Source organism: Embiotoca jacksoni, unplaced genomic scaffold (genome assembly GCF_022577435.1).
Source record: "Embiotoca jacksoni isolate LCO1_2020_lvr unplaced genomic scaffold, fEmbJac1.0.p SCAF_23, whole genome shotgun sequence".
NCBI lineage: Eukaryota > Metazoa > Chordata > Actinopteri > Embiotocidae > Embiotoca > Embiotoca jacksoni.
Genome location: NW_027185374.1, coordinates 11,157,694 through 11,173,941, shown reverse-complemented (window position 1 = coordinate 11,173,941; position 16,248 = coordinate 11,157,694). Strand labels below are relative to the sequence as shown.

Here is a 16,248-nt window from a genome sequence, read left to right as displayed (position 1 = left end):
CCAATGCATACTATTTTAACATTTCCTTGCAGATGAATGTCATTGTTATTGATATGTAGCATTAATAATTAATTGCGCTTGTATATTATTTAATTCACTGCAATTGCGCCTCAACTTTAGGAGTGCTTTAGCCATTTTCCCAACTTTGGATTTTAATAATTTCAACTCCAGAGAAGAATCATGACAACAGCAACCAAACGTCTTTTAACATACATATAGCATTTGAATATTGTGTCAGACATGAAACATTGTGAACATACTGTAGCTGTGTGAAAGATATCTTTAGGTTTTCCAAGTCAGTTATAATGGACTCTGCAAACATTTGAGAATTTGAGGTAGGGATTTTCTGTTTTAACATAAGGTTAGATATTGAAATTCCCTTCCTGAGACATTAAGTCAGATGAAACAAACTCCCTTTATAGCATGACAAAGACAAATTATAACTTTTGTTGCCTCCAATCACATCAGATGGCTGCATTTGTAAATGTGCTGAAATGTAACTATTTCGGTTTTACTTCAAAGTCCATCGAAATACTATAAATTCTGCTCAGATGTTGAATACATATATTACTGGGGACATATTCATCTTTATGATGGTTGATCTTTATTTAAAAAAAAAGTATCCAAGTGTTCAAAAGTACATATCAAAGGAGTTTTGTGTTACAAAAATTCCCTTGAAATATTTTTCCAGTAATGATCATTCTGAAAGCCGATCTGAACCAGCTGTAAAAGAAAGCATAAATAAATGGATTGAGCATTGAATTGGACAGTGTAAGCCAGTTCAGTGTTTCAATCACAGCAATTGGAGTTACATCATATGTTAAAGGTTGAAAGATTATACAAATAAAATATGGAGTCCAACATAAGAGAAACATTCCCATAACAGTAGCCAGAGTTTTGGTGGCCTTTCTCTCCATCTTACTGACAGATGCTCCAGACTTTGTGTTCTGGATCCTGTTTACTTGTTTCTGTGCAACAAGGAAAATCTTTAGGTAGATACTGAGCATAATTATGACTGGGATATAAAATGAGAAAACACATGCAAAAGTGGTTGATATTAGAGCATCAATTAAACAACTCTCGTCACACTTTCCTTGATTAAAACCTGCAACTATTATACCAATTCCAATTAGTGCAGCAATTCCCCAGCTTACTAGAATCATCATCCCAACGATACGATCATTTATTTTACTTTTGTAAGTCAGAGGCTGACACACGGCGTAATATCTGTCAATAGAAATGCAACACAAGTTTAAAATAGAAGCTGTGCTCAATGTAACATCAAAGCTGCCTCGTACTTTACAAAACAAGCCTTCATGATACCAACACGTAGTGACGGTGAATGCCATGCTGAAAGGAAAGACCAAAACTCCAACAAGCAGGTCAGCCACAGCCAGAGAGAGGATGAGGTAGTTAGTAGAATTGTGGAGCTGTTTGAAATAAATGATTGAGATTATAACAAGGAGATTTCCACATATTGTGACAAAAGACAATGAACCAAGAAAAATATACAATAAAACACAAGTAATGGACGGGTTGCTTGTAAATATGGAAGACCCATCATGTGATTCATAGCAGGGATGTATGTCACCAACAGTCCTGTTGACACTCAACTCTGGTTCCATGCTTGTAGATTCCTGAAATGAAGGTTTAAAATAACATCACATTACAATTTGAAATACTTTATATGTATAACCACTGAAAAAACAATGTTCCTCAGATGTTTAGTTTGAAAAACACAAAGAGTTGCAGTTTATTAAGCATCATACCGTATGCCTCGAGTCTGTCAATGCATCAGTGTTGAAGTGTGTCCTTATTCACTGTGCCACTGAGCAGGGACTTAATGTTTAAATAATTAACCCGACCCAGTTATCATAATTAATGCACACATCTTGTCCAATCAGATGGGACACACTACATTCTGTTTGCATGTCTTTGAGTAACGATACACAAACTGTGTTCTTGAGTCTGTTGAAAATGTTTCAAATTAACCTTTTTAAATGAATAATTTAATTCAAAATAAGACAAGATAAACCCTGAAACATGCAAAGTTGGGAGATATTTTCTCTTGCAATATTATTTGCTCTTCCTTACTGTGACAGAACAGTGCAAGCAGAAGCTTTACAGAACTTATTGTAATTTCTTGAATATTTGTTGTTTGTTTGTTTTAGTCACATTGTTTGAATTTGTCTATTCAGTGGCCTGGGGATCACCATCTCGAATCAATTGGTACCAGGCCACCATTTGACAGTAGATAATGATTCAAATACATTATTTGTGTATGAAGTCCTGAGTTATGGGCGCAAATGTGTTTTGTGAGGTCCAAGTGACATTTGATTTCCAAAATTGGATCACTTTATTCTTGAGTTCAAGTGAAAGTTTGTCCCACATTTGAAGAAATGTTCCTGAGATGACGTGTTCACTACATATATTATCAGAGTCTGTAAAAATATTGATGTAAACTGCAACTTATTTGGTTTGTGGAGAGACACACAATGGGGTGGTAAATCTGGTGTCATTATTAAGCAGGTCCAGTTGCTCCACAAATAATGTGAAAGTGTCAAAATTCTCAGACCATGGAGAAATGCAAACAGCCCGTATTGACAAACTGTGACATTTGGACTTCTGTAAATTTGTGATGGTACAAGCTCTCGCTCATGTAATATGTCTGCCTGCAGTACGACCCAGAGTCCAGCCTATTATGCAAAAGAAAACATCAAGCGATCATTCAGCCACAGAGCTAGCAAGCTACAAGACCGAAGAACACCTGTGCTTGGCCTGGGTGTGCGTTACTCAGAAAAGAGTCAGCCGATCAGAAGAGAGGGTAATTGATATCAACATTACAGACACAAATCAGCCAGTTCTTAGAACCCCTAAAAGAGAATCTCCACAGAAGATGTAAAATGATGTTAAAATGAATTTTGGGAATTCAAACCACAAAAATATCTTATGGAAGTCAAAACCATAAGTAAAACATGGGACCTCAAAGTAAGCAAGCAATTAATTGACTGTGAACTGGAAGCTTCTTTTACACTTCATTTTATTTTGTAAAAGAGACAAGCTTAATGGCTTAATGAGTCATTATTCAAGAAGAGACAATTAAGGATGACGTTCTGGTCAAAATTATCTATTACATTTTATAAATAATAAATAAATACATTTAAACTCTCAAAGGAAAGGTGATGTGTATCTGGATAGGAGCGTCCTATATTTTATGATTTCTCATCACCACATCTGATGAGGCTGATGATTATTTTGTTGTCTGCAAAACTTTAAGGGTTAATGTAACCCAAAACTGTAACTAGCTCTTCATGGAAATGTTTATTCTGGGGAAAAACTGTCTAATTTCTGCAATGTAAATGCTTTGCGTAGGTGCTAATGGCCCATCATGAATTATGCGACACTGCAAACTTCTGTCAATAAAGTAACTGTTGATGCAATAAGCGCAAGTAAATTAGACTTGAAGGTCCCATTGCAATCCATTTATTGACCACATTGACCTTAAAACTTAACCAAATGTTGATTATATATGTATTAATAATTTCAATCAAAAAGATTATGACAATAGATGACTATTGACATACTAATAACAGTGTCTGTCAATTATGTAACATAAGAGGAATAAATGACTTGGGCAACTTTTTGAACATGCCTTTGTGACTTAAGCAATTTTAAACCTTCAACTCTGTCAACAATAAAGCATAACTAACAAACTAACACAACATAATGCTGGCATGTGCATCTCCTCACTTCTCCCTCCAGCTCTTGACTGATCCCTATTGATGTGGCAAATTGTCAAAGAAGTGATGCATTTAAATGACACCGTTATGTGGTGGGTGTTTTACCAGGACCCAAATGCAGGTTCACAGACTCGGGTATCGGTTCCAAAATACAGTCTTTATTTACATAAATAAAAATAAACAAACAAACCAAAAGGTGGCACCTACAGTGTCCACTTGCTTCCAAGTCGGGAGGGCAACTCAACCAACTGATCTAGGGAGACACGGCTGGCAGGGCAGCCGGGCAACTCCACAGACTGGTAGCTCTGCAGGTGGAACAGGAGCCAGAGGAACGGGAACGGGACCAGGACGGACGGAGAATGGACGAGTGACTAACTAATGAACCAACAACCAGAGGAGTGCAGGGGCAGGGTACATATAGTCCAGGGAGGTGATCAGGGAGATGCAGCACACCTGCAGGTGGTGATCCAGGGTGAGTGGCTGCAGCTGCTGGGACCGGTGAGGGGCGTGGCCACGGGAGGTGAGGAGAGGAGGACACAGAACAAGCAGACAGGGGACTGAGGGGACACAGGAGGAGAGGTGATCGGGGGCAAAACGGAGGAAAACCAGACTCCTGACAGACACATTGTTCCACACTACTACTACTTTTTCAAACTGTAACCAATTTATGTGTAATTTGATTGCAATTCATTTGTAGTTAACCCAGGTTGCCATTTATATTTTATGGGTGAGATTGGCTACTATGTCATGAAGCACGCCAACTGCCTGATTCATATCCAATTCGATACACAAGAGTCAGCTTAATTGTTATTATGACTAACTGAATTGGAAGGTTGCATTCAAAAATCTTGTTTAATTGTTCATGTAAGTGGGATTAAATATATAGATTTGTATAGGTCTGCTCATGTTCACTGTGGCCCAAAATCACATACACCAGAGCATGCAAACTTGTAAATAAAGGCCAGACATTTCTGTGCTTTAAACAGTGCATTTTATTATGGAGATGCAATAACTTTACAATTGAAAAACACATACAGTTATCATGTATATTTGTGTCTGAGCTGTGCCAATATCAGATGGTAATGTTGATGGGGCCACTATTAATAAATCAATACAGTTTTGTATTAGAAAAAGCACGTTGAATTTTTTTTCCAGAAATGTTTAAAGCTGACCTGAACCAGCTGTAAAAGAAAACATACTAAGCTAGTCACATGTAAGCTAATCACGTTTTCAGACGCAGAAAATGGCACTTAATTTTGGGTCAGAAGCCGAGATAAAAAAAACAAAGAAAAAAAGGACTCCCAACAGATTAGGAAGTAAGTAGGCGACACAGCGAGTGTCCTCCGAAGAACAATGGCAGCATTAGTCATTGTACTCCCCCCAAGCAACATGTTTATTTAAAAGAGACTCGTAGCTATTGTAACTGACCAAAAGAGGAAGTCAGGTGATATGGCTAGAGGCCACATGAGGAGGTGGATGGATGGGTCAAAACATTGCACTTTAACACAGCAACTGCTCATCCCCATCTCCAACTCAGTCCCTTTTTAAGATGTTCCTTTTTTTGTTTTGCCATGACCAAAAGAACAAGAGTACTGTCATCTACTGTTTATTACTGCAAGAATGAAAAGAAAAGTAATTTTAACCCAAATCACAGTGTTTCCCTTAAAATGGTTCCTGATCTTTCCTCATAATTAACCAAGTCATTTGTGTTCACTTTTCAATCGTTATTTGAAGCAGATTTGGGAGGCAATACAAAATGTTGTCAGACCAGGAGATGTTTTGATGTGTGGCACCAAAGAATAGCATATTTTGTCCTTTGATTTATTGTTGCAACTTGTCAGATACAGTAGATATTTAATCACCATGCAATATACTATGCTGCACTTATGATGTTTAGGTTTAAGTTACAGGTTACAGGTTGTGGGTAGGCTATTAGTTGCAGTCACTGTGGTGTTTCTGCCTTTTCTGGTAATTAAAAGGTAATTGCAGACCTCTACTTTCAATTGTTACAGTAAAAACCTAATTTCATTTAGGAGATGCTAAATTGGATTCAGATTTGATGAAGTTCTTTTCAACCTCAATCTGATTCATATTATAGCCCAAAAAACTGTTACAAGATCCTATTCAGAGCATTTAGATTGAAGTGCAGCACATACGGTACATATTTAGCACAACTGTGCTAAATTAATCAGTCTGCATGGTAAGTTATAATAACCTTAAATTTCTACCAAACTGTTATGCATTTCAAAAACAAAAATTGTCTTCATAAGAAACAGAGTGGATTGGTTAAAAATGAGTTCAATTCTTTTTCAAATCTTTTGGGAAAAAAATACATTTTATTCTTTTAACTTATTTTATCTATCATTGTTGTGATGCTATGGGTAGAGTAAAGAAAACATATGTAAATATAGTCACTTTTACTGTCATTTACCATAACATATTTGACATTTAAATAGTGCACCTAAAAAGTAAATCAATGCAATTTGGAGTTAACCAAATTGCACTGGAAAATTTTTCCAGAAATAATAATTCTAAAGGCCGATCTGAACCAGATGCGTGGAAGTGATTCCAACTATATCTAGCTGATACTGCTCCACCTCCTGCACCAGCTCCAGCTCTTTCCCCGCTAGCGAGGTGACGTTCCACATCACTAGAGCTAGTCTATGACACCGGCGATCGGCTTGCCCGGGCCCCCAGCCTAGCCCGACGCCCGGTCTGCATTGCACCCGACCCCGATGATTGTCCACAGGGTGGCTGTTCCATGTTGTTTCTTCGAGCTGATGGTCCGGCCACCAGACGCTGGCCAGGGAGCTGCCCTCCTAGGTCTGTCTCTGGGAGGGTGCCCTGGTTTCCCTGATCCGGGCGAGGTGACTGTAGACCGTGGGCTGCTATACATCGGGGGTCTTTCGAACCGCTCTTAGACTGGGCTCTCACCTGCTGAACTGGGGACACTAATCTTGGGTGTTCACTTTGAAACTGTGGTGATTATGTAGAGACATTCTGTGCTGTCGGATTAGAGATGTGTGTCAATTCACGTTTTAGAATGTATTGCTTATTCACACCAACATCTATATTTGAATAATTGTTGACTGTCAATCAGCTTCATTTACCAAGCATGGAAACATTTATAAAGAATACTTCAAAGTCTTCCCAAAAAATAGTATAGTTGTCTGGACAGATATAAGTGTAAACTATAACATTAAAGTACTAAAACATGGAACTAAAAATATGCCCCGGTGTTATACAGTATGGAAATGTTGTAATTTTAAATCATGCTTAATTCAAGAGAAGTAAATTAAAAAAACCTTATTTTGAAATATGACACTGTAATTGACTGTTTACACACTGCAAAACTGCAAGAAAAGCAGCTCAGGACATTTGTAATTTCAAGTGGAATATTTAATCATATTTCTGTAATTTCAAGTGGAATATTTAATCATATTTCAGTCAGTTAATTACACAAATTACCTTACTTTTACATCTAAGCCAGGCTTTGACAGCATTTATTGTGTTTAATGTACATGCAAACGTATTAATGGCCAGATTTTTCTGTGATTCTAACTGCATTTTATCGTGGAAATGCAAAAAAAATGACAATTGAAAAACACATACATGACGGTCAGGTATGTATATATGTATATGTACATATGTATATGTGTGTGTGTGTGTATATATATATATATATATATATATATATATATATATATAAATAAATAAACAATTTAGTTTAAATGATATCAGCTGTGCCATTATCAGATGGAAATCCTCATGCTGCCAGTGTCAGTAAGTCAAAATAATATTCACCTTATTTTCTTGAAGCCAACCACAACCAGCTGTAAAAGAAAATGTAAATAAACATACTGAGCATTACATTTGACATTGTAGGCCAGTTACTAGTTTCAGAGAGAAAGTGGCACTTCATCATGGCTCAAAAGTCAGGTGATGCGGTTACAGAGTCCACATGAGGAGTTGAATGGATGGGTTACAACATATAGTTTCAACTAATCATCTTCAATTCAAGTCAGTTTTTTAGTTTTTTGTATCCAACTGTTTATTCCTGTAACAATGGCAACAAAAGGTTCCCTGACTCGTCATTTTAACCCAAACCACAATGTTTCGATTAAAACAGGACCTGGTCCTTTCTTGTAACAAACCAAATCATTGGGTTTATTAGTATTTTACGGCCATTTACTGTAACATTTTTGGCGATTCAACTGTTTCTTTGCAACTTAAACAGTAACTCAATGTAATTTGGAGTTAGCAAAATCCCCTCTAAATATTTTTCCAGAAATAATCATTCTAAAGGCAGATCTGAACCAGCTGTAAAAGAAAGCATAAATAAATGGATTCAGCATTGAATTTGACAATGTTAGCCAGTTAAGTGTTTCCATCACAGAACCTGGTACTGAATCATTAGTATAAGGCAGAAAGGTGACACAAAGAAAGAAAGGAGTCCAACATAAAAGAAACACTCCCAAAACAACAGCCAGAGTTTTGGTGGCCTTCCTCTCCATCTTACTGACAGCTGCTCCAGACTTTGTGTTCTGGATGCTCCGTGCCTGTTTCAGTGCAACAAGGAAAATCTTCAGGTAGATACACAGCATTATGATCACTGGGAGGTAAAATGACAATATAGGTCCAATAGTGTTTGCCATTAGAACATCAATTAAACACATCTCCTCGCATGTTTCACTGTTTAATCCTGCAATTATGACACCAATTCCAATTAGAGCAGAGACACCCCAGCTCACCACGATCATGACCGCAACAACATCGTGACTGATTTTACTTCCGTACATTAGGGGCTTACACACTGCGTAATATCTGTCAACAGAAATACAACACAGGTTCAGAATAGAACATGTGCTCAGTGATATATCAAAGCTGCCTCGTATTTTGCAGAATAAACCCTCATGATATTGACATGAGCTGAGAGAGAACACCATGCTGAAAGGAAAAACTATAATCCCAACAAGCAGGTCTGCTGCAGCCAGAGAGAGGATGAGGTAGTTAGTGGGAGTGTGCAGCTGTTTGAAGTAAAAAATAGAGATTATGACAAGGAAATTTCCACATATTGTTATAACAGACAATAAAGCAAGGAAAACATATATCAATACACATATAATGGAAGGACTGTTTGTCAGTATATAATTAAAGTTCTCTATGACATAGCAGGGATGTACGTCAGTCACAATTCCAGTCCTATTGACAGTAATGTCTGGTTCCATGTTTCAAATTTCAATAAAATTCATAAAATCAACAATACAATTTCAGTAGCTGCACCAGCCTGAAGCTCCACTTGACCTGGCCTCTCCTGGTCAACTAACGAGCTGCTCAGCAGTAAGAGTGTCGAAACACAGTTAAAAAAAAGTTGTAAAGAGACACAGTGTTGAGAATTGTCCAATCACATGATGTTATGAAAAAAAAAAAAAAAACATTTTTATACCCTACCGATGAAGGTGGGAGGGTCGAGAAGATCTGCAGCACGTTTTTGGTCACACACTTGACACAAGTTTGTAGCACCTACATGTCCTCCATCAGACATGAAGTATACAGTGCATCCGGAAAGTATTCACAATGCTTCACTTTTTTTTTACATTTTGTTATGTTACAGCCTTATTCCAAAATCGATTGAATTAATTTTTTTTCCTCAAAATTAGATACACAATACCCCATAATGACAAAGTGAAAAAAGTTTTTTGCAAATCTATTAAAAATAAAGAACGAAAATCTAAGTACATAAGTATTCACAGCCTTTGCTCAATACTTTCTTGAAGCACCTTTGGCAGCAATTACAGCCTCAAGTATTTTTGAGTATGATGCTACAAGCTTGGCACACCGGTTTTTGAGCAGTTTCTCCCATTCTTCTTTGCAGGACTTCTCAAGCTCCATCAGGTTGGATGGGTAGCGTCGGTGCACAGCCATTTTCAGATCTCTCCAGAGATGTTCAATTGGGTTCAAGTCTGGGCTCTGGCTGGGCCACTCAAGGACATTCACAGAGCTGTCCCGAAGCCACTCCTTTGTTATCTTGGCTGTGTGCTTCGGGTCGTTGTCCTGTTGGAAGATGAACCTTCACCCCAGTCTGAGGTCCAGAGCGCTCTGGAGCAGGTTTTCATCAAGGATGTCTGTACATTGTTGCATTCATCTTTCCCTCCATCCTGACTAGTCTCCTTGTTCCTGCCGTTGAAAAACATCTCCACAGCATGATGCTGCCACCACCATGCTTCACTGTAGAGATGGTATTGGCCAGGTGATGAGCGGTGCCTGGTTTCCTCCAGACATGACGCTTGGCATTCAGGCTAAAGAGTTCAATCTTTGTTTCATCAGACCAGAGAATTTTGTTTCTCATGGTCTGAGAGACCATAAAAAATATTTAATCCATTTTGAAATAAGGCTGTAACAAAATGTGGAAAAAGTGAAGCGCCGTGGATACTTTCCGGATGCACTGTATGTATTCACACAGAGATTCAGGTATGTTTTATGAGTCATAATCAATGCAATTTGTTTGATACACCCAAGGCACATGAAGTGACAAAGTATAAATGAGGTTTCTGAATCTTAACCCAACTTTAATCCCCTGAAATTGTTTTAAATGTCCATCCTTTATCTATACCCGCTTAATCATGTCACCCTCGACAGGTCACCAGTTTATCACAGGGCCAACACAGAGACAGACCATTCACACCTATAGAATCACCAATTATGCTAAGATGCATGTTTTTGGACAATGGGAGGAAGCCAGAGTACCCGGAAAAAGAACCCACACAGGCACAGGGAGAACACTGCACAGAAAGGCCCAAGCCCGGAATCGAACCCAAAACCTTTTCGCTGTGAGGTGACAATGCCAACCACTGCACCACTGTGCTGCCCATTGGTGTAAATGTACCTTTTGGATTTTTCTCACAAACCAGCCATCAAGGAATTGCAGTGGCATATTGCATACTGCATACTGTATTAAAAAAGATGGATTTAGCCCCTGTGACATCACCAATAGGTTTCCTGGAGACTGATTTTGAAGCTCAGGGTGCAAATAGTCAGTGCAAATAATCTGCAGTAACAATACTTTCATATGCAGATAACTTGTGACGATAACCTTATGGTCACTAGTGTTGATGAAAAGTTCCAGGGGTCAGTCCATGACTTTTGTATCGTCAGGGAGTCTGCACTGTGCCTCAAATTCGAACGGGACATGGTAGCCTATCAGTACATTGCATATTTTCTGTCATGTTCTTGAAACTGCGTTGTGTGACACTAATGATGGCAATATCTATTTTTAAGTTTAGGGCTGTTCAGTGGGTTATTTGTAGGAGGCCGTAGGTATGCTTGCCGGCCCATTGTTATTCTTACCCTGAGGGAGGACCATAAAATTGATACAATGCGGGATAGAAATTACATTTGGAGTCCTGAAACTGGTTCTTCTGCTTGCGTGGGCTCTGAGTAACTTCTGACTGGACACACAGTGACAGGGCAGTCAGGGGCCGACCCTTATTATTGCTGAGGGCCCTCTCCCATCTCCCTCGATTAATTTATTTTTCTGTTGGCCGGAAGCAAAGTCAAAGCCCTCTCATTGTGCTTTAATAGGATTATACCAATATCATCCTACAGCTGACACTGATTGATGTACAAAATATGAAAGGAGGCAACTCTTTTCTTTGAATTATGCTTTCATATTTATTTCTTATTTGCTCCCAAGTTTGTTTGACACCACTTGGGTTGCAGCTTAAAGAATATCTACATTAATTAAATGAAATACACACATGTAATTTTAATCAGCCTGCTCTACTGATGGGCAGTGATATTAGAAGCCTTTTAACTTTTTTCTGCCAGCTGTCCCTCCTGCATTTGGCAGCTGCAACTGTGTTTCTTTTGCTGGATTGTGTTATAAACCTTTTCATATTTTTCAAATATTACAGATAATGGTAACATATTCGGAGTATGTTGAACCTAGTTAGTATCACTGGCCTTAGTTTCTGGAGTTTTGAAAGTGAAATGTTCTTGCCTAATATAGTATTTCAACTTTCAACCCTGAATTTCAGTTCAGGGTCTCCTTTGTCTCATGTTTTATTCGGGGTGCTGGGTGACAGGTTTGGACTGCAGGCAGGCCAGTTCAGCACCTGGATTCTTCTACAACAAAGCCATGCTGTTGTAATACATGCAGAAGCAGGTTTGGCATTGTTTAGCTGAAATCAGCAAGGCCTTCCCTGAATAAGACATTGTCTGGGTAGAAGCAAACATTGCTCCAAAACCTGTATATATCACCCAGTATTAATGGTGCCTTCCCAGATGTTGAGTTAACCATGCAATGTGCTCTGATGCACCCTGATGAATGCTGACTTTTGAACTGTGCGCTGATAACAGGCAGGGTGCTCCCTCTCCTCTTTAGCCCATGATTTCCAAGGGTTTTCAGAAGTGTCTCTGGGCATTTTCAGTGGTTTCCACCAAAGATTTGCGTTTGTTTTTAATGCGGTTCCCCCTGAGGGCCAGAAGATCCTGGCCATCCAATATTGGTTTTCGGCCTTGTCCCTTGCATACGGCGATTTTTCTGAATCTTTTAATGATTTTATGTATATCGTACCTGATGAAATCCCAGAATTCTTTGCAATTTTTATTTGAACATATATTGGAACCCGATGGATGCAAATTGCCATCACATTCCTACCCCTTCTTGGTTCAATTGCGCAGCGAGTAGCGACAGATGCATAAGATATCCTATTAAACTGCACGACTGGAGCTTTACAAAAATGACAGTGCCTCGTCTGTGTAATGAAGCATTGCTGAGATAATTAATGATAAATTTACTTCAAATTTAATCATCACTACACACTGCATGAAGCGCTGCATTTTAATTGAAAGAAATACCGAAGTCCTGGTCACCTCACAACATACTGTATATCAAAATAAACAGCAGAAGTTAGTGCTTGAATTTTGACAGGCAGTGTTGTCTTGAATCACACGCTGCTCTTCTGCACCACAGTAATGACTGTAACATGAAAGCATCACCTGCAAACATATTCGATGCATTTGTTTGGTCATTTTATCAGTAAATGAATGTCTTCTCTTGACCTCTGTTCCACGCACACAATAAATCTACTGATGGTTTCTGTCCAACAACAGAGGTTTATAGTGTTCTCGTATTTTGAAAATAAGTCGGTAGTTCCTCCCTCTCCGCTATAATGGCGACCGTTGACGGTGAAAATTTTCCATCGTTTTATACTCAATTTGGGAACTGGTATAAGTACATCATTCAGGTACTCATAGTTTGTTGCATATTTCCATACTTGGCATCGTGAATGCACTTGTGTTTTCAAAATAGCAAGTATAAGTCGTATGACAGAAGTAACTGTTGTCAGCTCAGCTGTGACATAAAGTATCCTTCAGTATGATACGCTGTAATTTAAAAGCTTAGTAGAGGCACTCGTGGGCCAGAGAAATTTAAATTATGTGATATTTGTCGCAGATTGCTGGTTTGTAAGTTATTAACCTTAAAAACAAGTATTATTTAATGTTGAAATGTACTAAACAGTCAATTCTGGCAACAGATTTACTGAAGAGAAATATATCAGAAAGAGCACATAGCATTATTAATGGTGACATGATTGCTTATTGATGTGTGCACAATGATAATATTGAAAACGGAAAGAAGAACATGGAACATCAGGCCTAACAAGCAATGGTTGAAAAATATGTTCCTTTTTTACTTTTCTGAATAACTTTTTTTTTATTCTTTTCTTGTGCCACAATTATTTTCAATAAACTGTAACTGGGTTTTCAGTTCGTTTTCCTTTATTTAGCTTTATCACTGCAATGCTTTGTTATGTTTTCTGAATAGCAGTAACATTCAAAACACAAAGAGGTTTAAAAATCTTTAAAATCAAAAGTTGAATCTGTGTTGGTGCAAGTGCTCACCTGTGTCTTCATAATTATGTCCCAGGTTAGGTGATGTGATGCAACAGCCTTCAATTAGAGGTGTGAAAGGATGGTGTGGTTGTTGGTCCCTGAGCTACCTCACCAAACACCCCCACTCTGCACACAAACAAATGCGCACACACACACACACACATACACTTGTTCCACTCAGGTTGTCTCACCTATTCAACCCGAGGCCTTATTGTTTTCGAGCAATAACAAAACTAATATAGCAAAACAAATTAAGGGCCACTTAATAGTTTGAATGATGATTCAATAGACCTATAGAGTCCAATTTAATAATGAAAAAGGAACAAACAAAACAAGTCATAATAGCCTTCCTTGTAACTGAGAGAGTACTTTCTGTTTATTTTACTGATTAGCAAGCCACAAGTTTTCTTAGGTGTGAAAATGATTAGTAAGTCATCATGATATGATGCAACTGTTATGATGTTGTGTTATGCTCTAAAGTTCCTTGGCTTAACTTTAGAAACTGTGCAGCATCCATAATAACACTCAAACATATCATTGAATAAAATGCTAATTTATAATTTGTTAGTATAAATTCTGCATACTACATAGTCAGTATTCTGTATCCTATAAATATGTATATTTTATGGGGTAAGATGATCTTGACAAAGATGTTAAGCACAAGACACTATATTCATATAAATATTGACATAAATTTAAAGAAAAAACAGCTGGAGTGAAGAAAAGGCCCAGCCACATCATTGGAAATACATATCAGACCATATCGCAGGTGTTTTCCAGCTGTCATGATTACATCCTGTGGGGGTGTCCACATAAGCAACATTAAACTTTGAAAGATTGCATTTTGATTTATTCTGTAAATTATAGATATATCTCACCTTGGCGTGAGAAGTAGAGGTCATGTGACGAATGTCATGTTACAGAGGTCATTTGACAAAATACAAAAGTGCTGAAGTCCAATATTGTGTTCTGAACGGCGTACTTACGTAATAACACTCACTATTCTGAGTGCATAAGTGCGTTCATACTGTCAAGTATAGAAACATGCAGTCAGTGCACAAGAAGTACCCGGATGATGCACTTACAATGGTCCAAAAAAGAAGTGTGAAACGCTGGACAATTTTCACTCTAAACGGTCGCCATCTTGGCTACGTGGAGGGACTGATATAAAGAATTTGAAGCTGTAGCTGTTGCAGAACACTGCACAAATGTGTTTATTTACTTTTCACTAGAGCTGCAGGACATAAGCCATCAGTGTGTTTATTCAATGTGTTAAACAGAGGGCACGAAAACACGTTAATTTCTGGGCAAAATAATTAAAGCTGCAGATATTTTAGTGGGTGTTGTGTTCCCATGCTGCAGTTATCTTTCAGTGCAGAACAGCAGTGTGTGATTTGAGACAACACCACTCTGTCGAGCTTCCTGCACTACAAAAGTAAGAGTCCTAACATGTAAAAGCATTGTTTTTTTAGTTTACGAAAGGGGGAGTATGTTATTAGGAACGCAGTTCATGTGTCATAACCAACCTCAGACATGACAGCCATGACAAAAGAGATAGAGGCTCTAACCCTAAGCATTGGTGGTTAGCTGTATACAACACTGCAATTTCACACAGGAGACCAGGTTTTGAGTCTGCAAGAACAGGATGCAGATTTCTTTAAAGAAATCTTTCCCTAAAAAGTAGTTTTGTTTGTTGGGTTTTGTTTTCCTGAACCTGCCCTGATGGTTTTTCATGCTTATAACCATGACACTGGGACGGCATCTGCTTTTGGACTGAATATATATTACACACAGGATATTGGGTTAGAATAAACTACAACTATCAAACCTTGTATTGTGGTGAGAGATAACTATCTTGCCACTATGAACTCGGTCTTGTTACTCCACACAGGGAGACACCAAACTAAAGAACACTCTATTTCCTTATAGAAACGTACAAACCTGAGGGTTCTTTCATCCAAGTACAATCAGTTTTAAATAGAAGTGGATGGGCTGGCACACACAGAAAAATGTTAACAACCTTTTAATAAACTGTAACACAGGGATGCCCAAACCTTTTTTCAACGGCGGTAGATTTGTAAATAACACCAAAGCCGATTTACATACAAATGCACTGTTCTATAACAGGTTTATTTTCAGTGAAATTAAAATGGTGAGTTGCTAAAATGGCAACCTTACCAAATGTAACCCAACATGCCGTGAATAGGTCTTTAACCCTATGTTGACCCTACCCTGTGCAATGCAGATTAAACTGCCTGTAGATCGCAAGAGGAAAACATGAGGCCCTTTTTTTGGTTAATGGGTCTTTTGTAAAGCTACAAAAGAAAAACAAAAAACCCACTGCTTACTGATGTTGAATGCTCAGATAAATTTAAAAAGATCCAAAACTTATTTTGAAAGTTATTTATTTTTGAAGTCTCTTCATGCACCACATGGCTCAAAGTAAATGTTGTTTTTCAGAACACAGCCCAGTTTGAATAGGACATCTGTCCTCTTATCCATGTAGTGAAAATGCAGGAGGTATGGCTGGCCTCTTTTGCATTAGGATTCAGAAGTACAATGATCACTGATTACTGATCCCTGCTTTTAATTTGGCAGCTTTCTGAAGGCA

The 16,248-nt window shown here is 38.2% G+C and overlaps 2 protein-coding genes across 2 annotated transcripts; both read right to left on the bottom strand.

Annotated features, from left to right (window-relative positions):
• Positions 1-644: 644 nt before the first annotated feature.
• LOC138203731 (trace amine-associated receptor 1-like) lies at positions 645-1,625 on the bottom strand. The gene has a single exon (XM_069158744.1). It carries the CDS (start codon positions 1,623-1,625, stop codon positions 645-647), a length of 981 nt encoding a protein of 326 aa, XP_069014845.1.
• A 6,356-nt stretch (positions 1,626-7,981) lies between these two features.
• Positions 7,982-8,968, bottom strand: LOC138203730 (trace amine-associated receptor 1-like). The gene has a single exon (XM_069158743.1). The coding sequence runs from the start codon at positions 8,966-8,968 to the stop codon at positions 7,982-7,984; it is 987 nt and encodes a 328-aa protein (XP_069014844.1).
• Between the last annotated feature and the right edge of the window lie 7,280 nt (positions 8,969-16,248).

Excerpts from the sequence above, each read along its gene's own strand:
- LOC138203731 (XM_069158744.1), bottom strand. The coding sequence starts at position 1,625 with ATGGAACCAGAGTTGAGTGTCAACAGGACTGTTGGTGACATACATCCC.
- LOC138203730 (XM_069158743.1), bottom strand. The coding sequence starts at position 8,968 with ATGGAACCAGACATTACTGTCAATAGGACTGGAATTGTGACTGACGTA.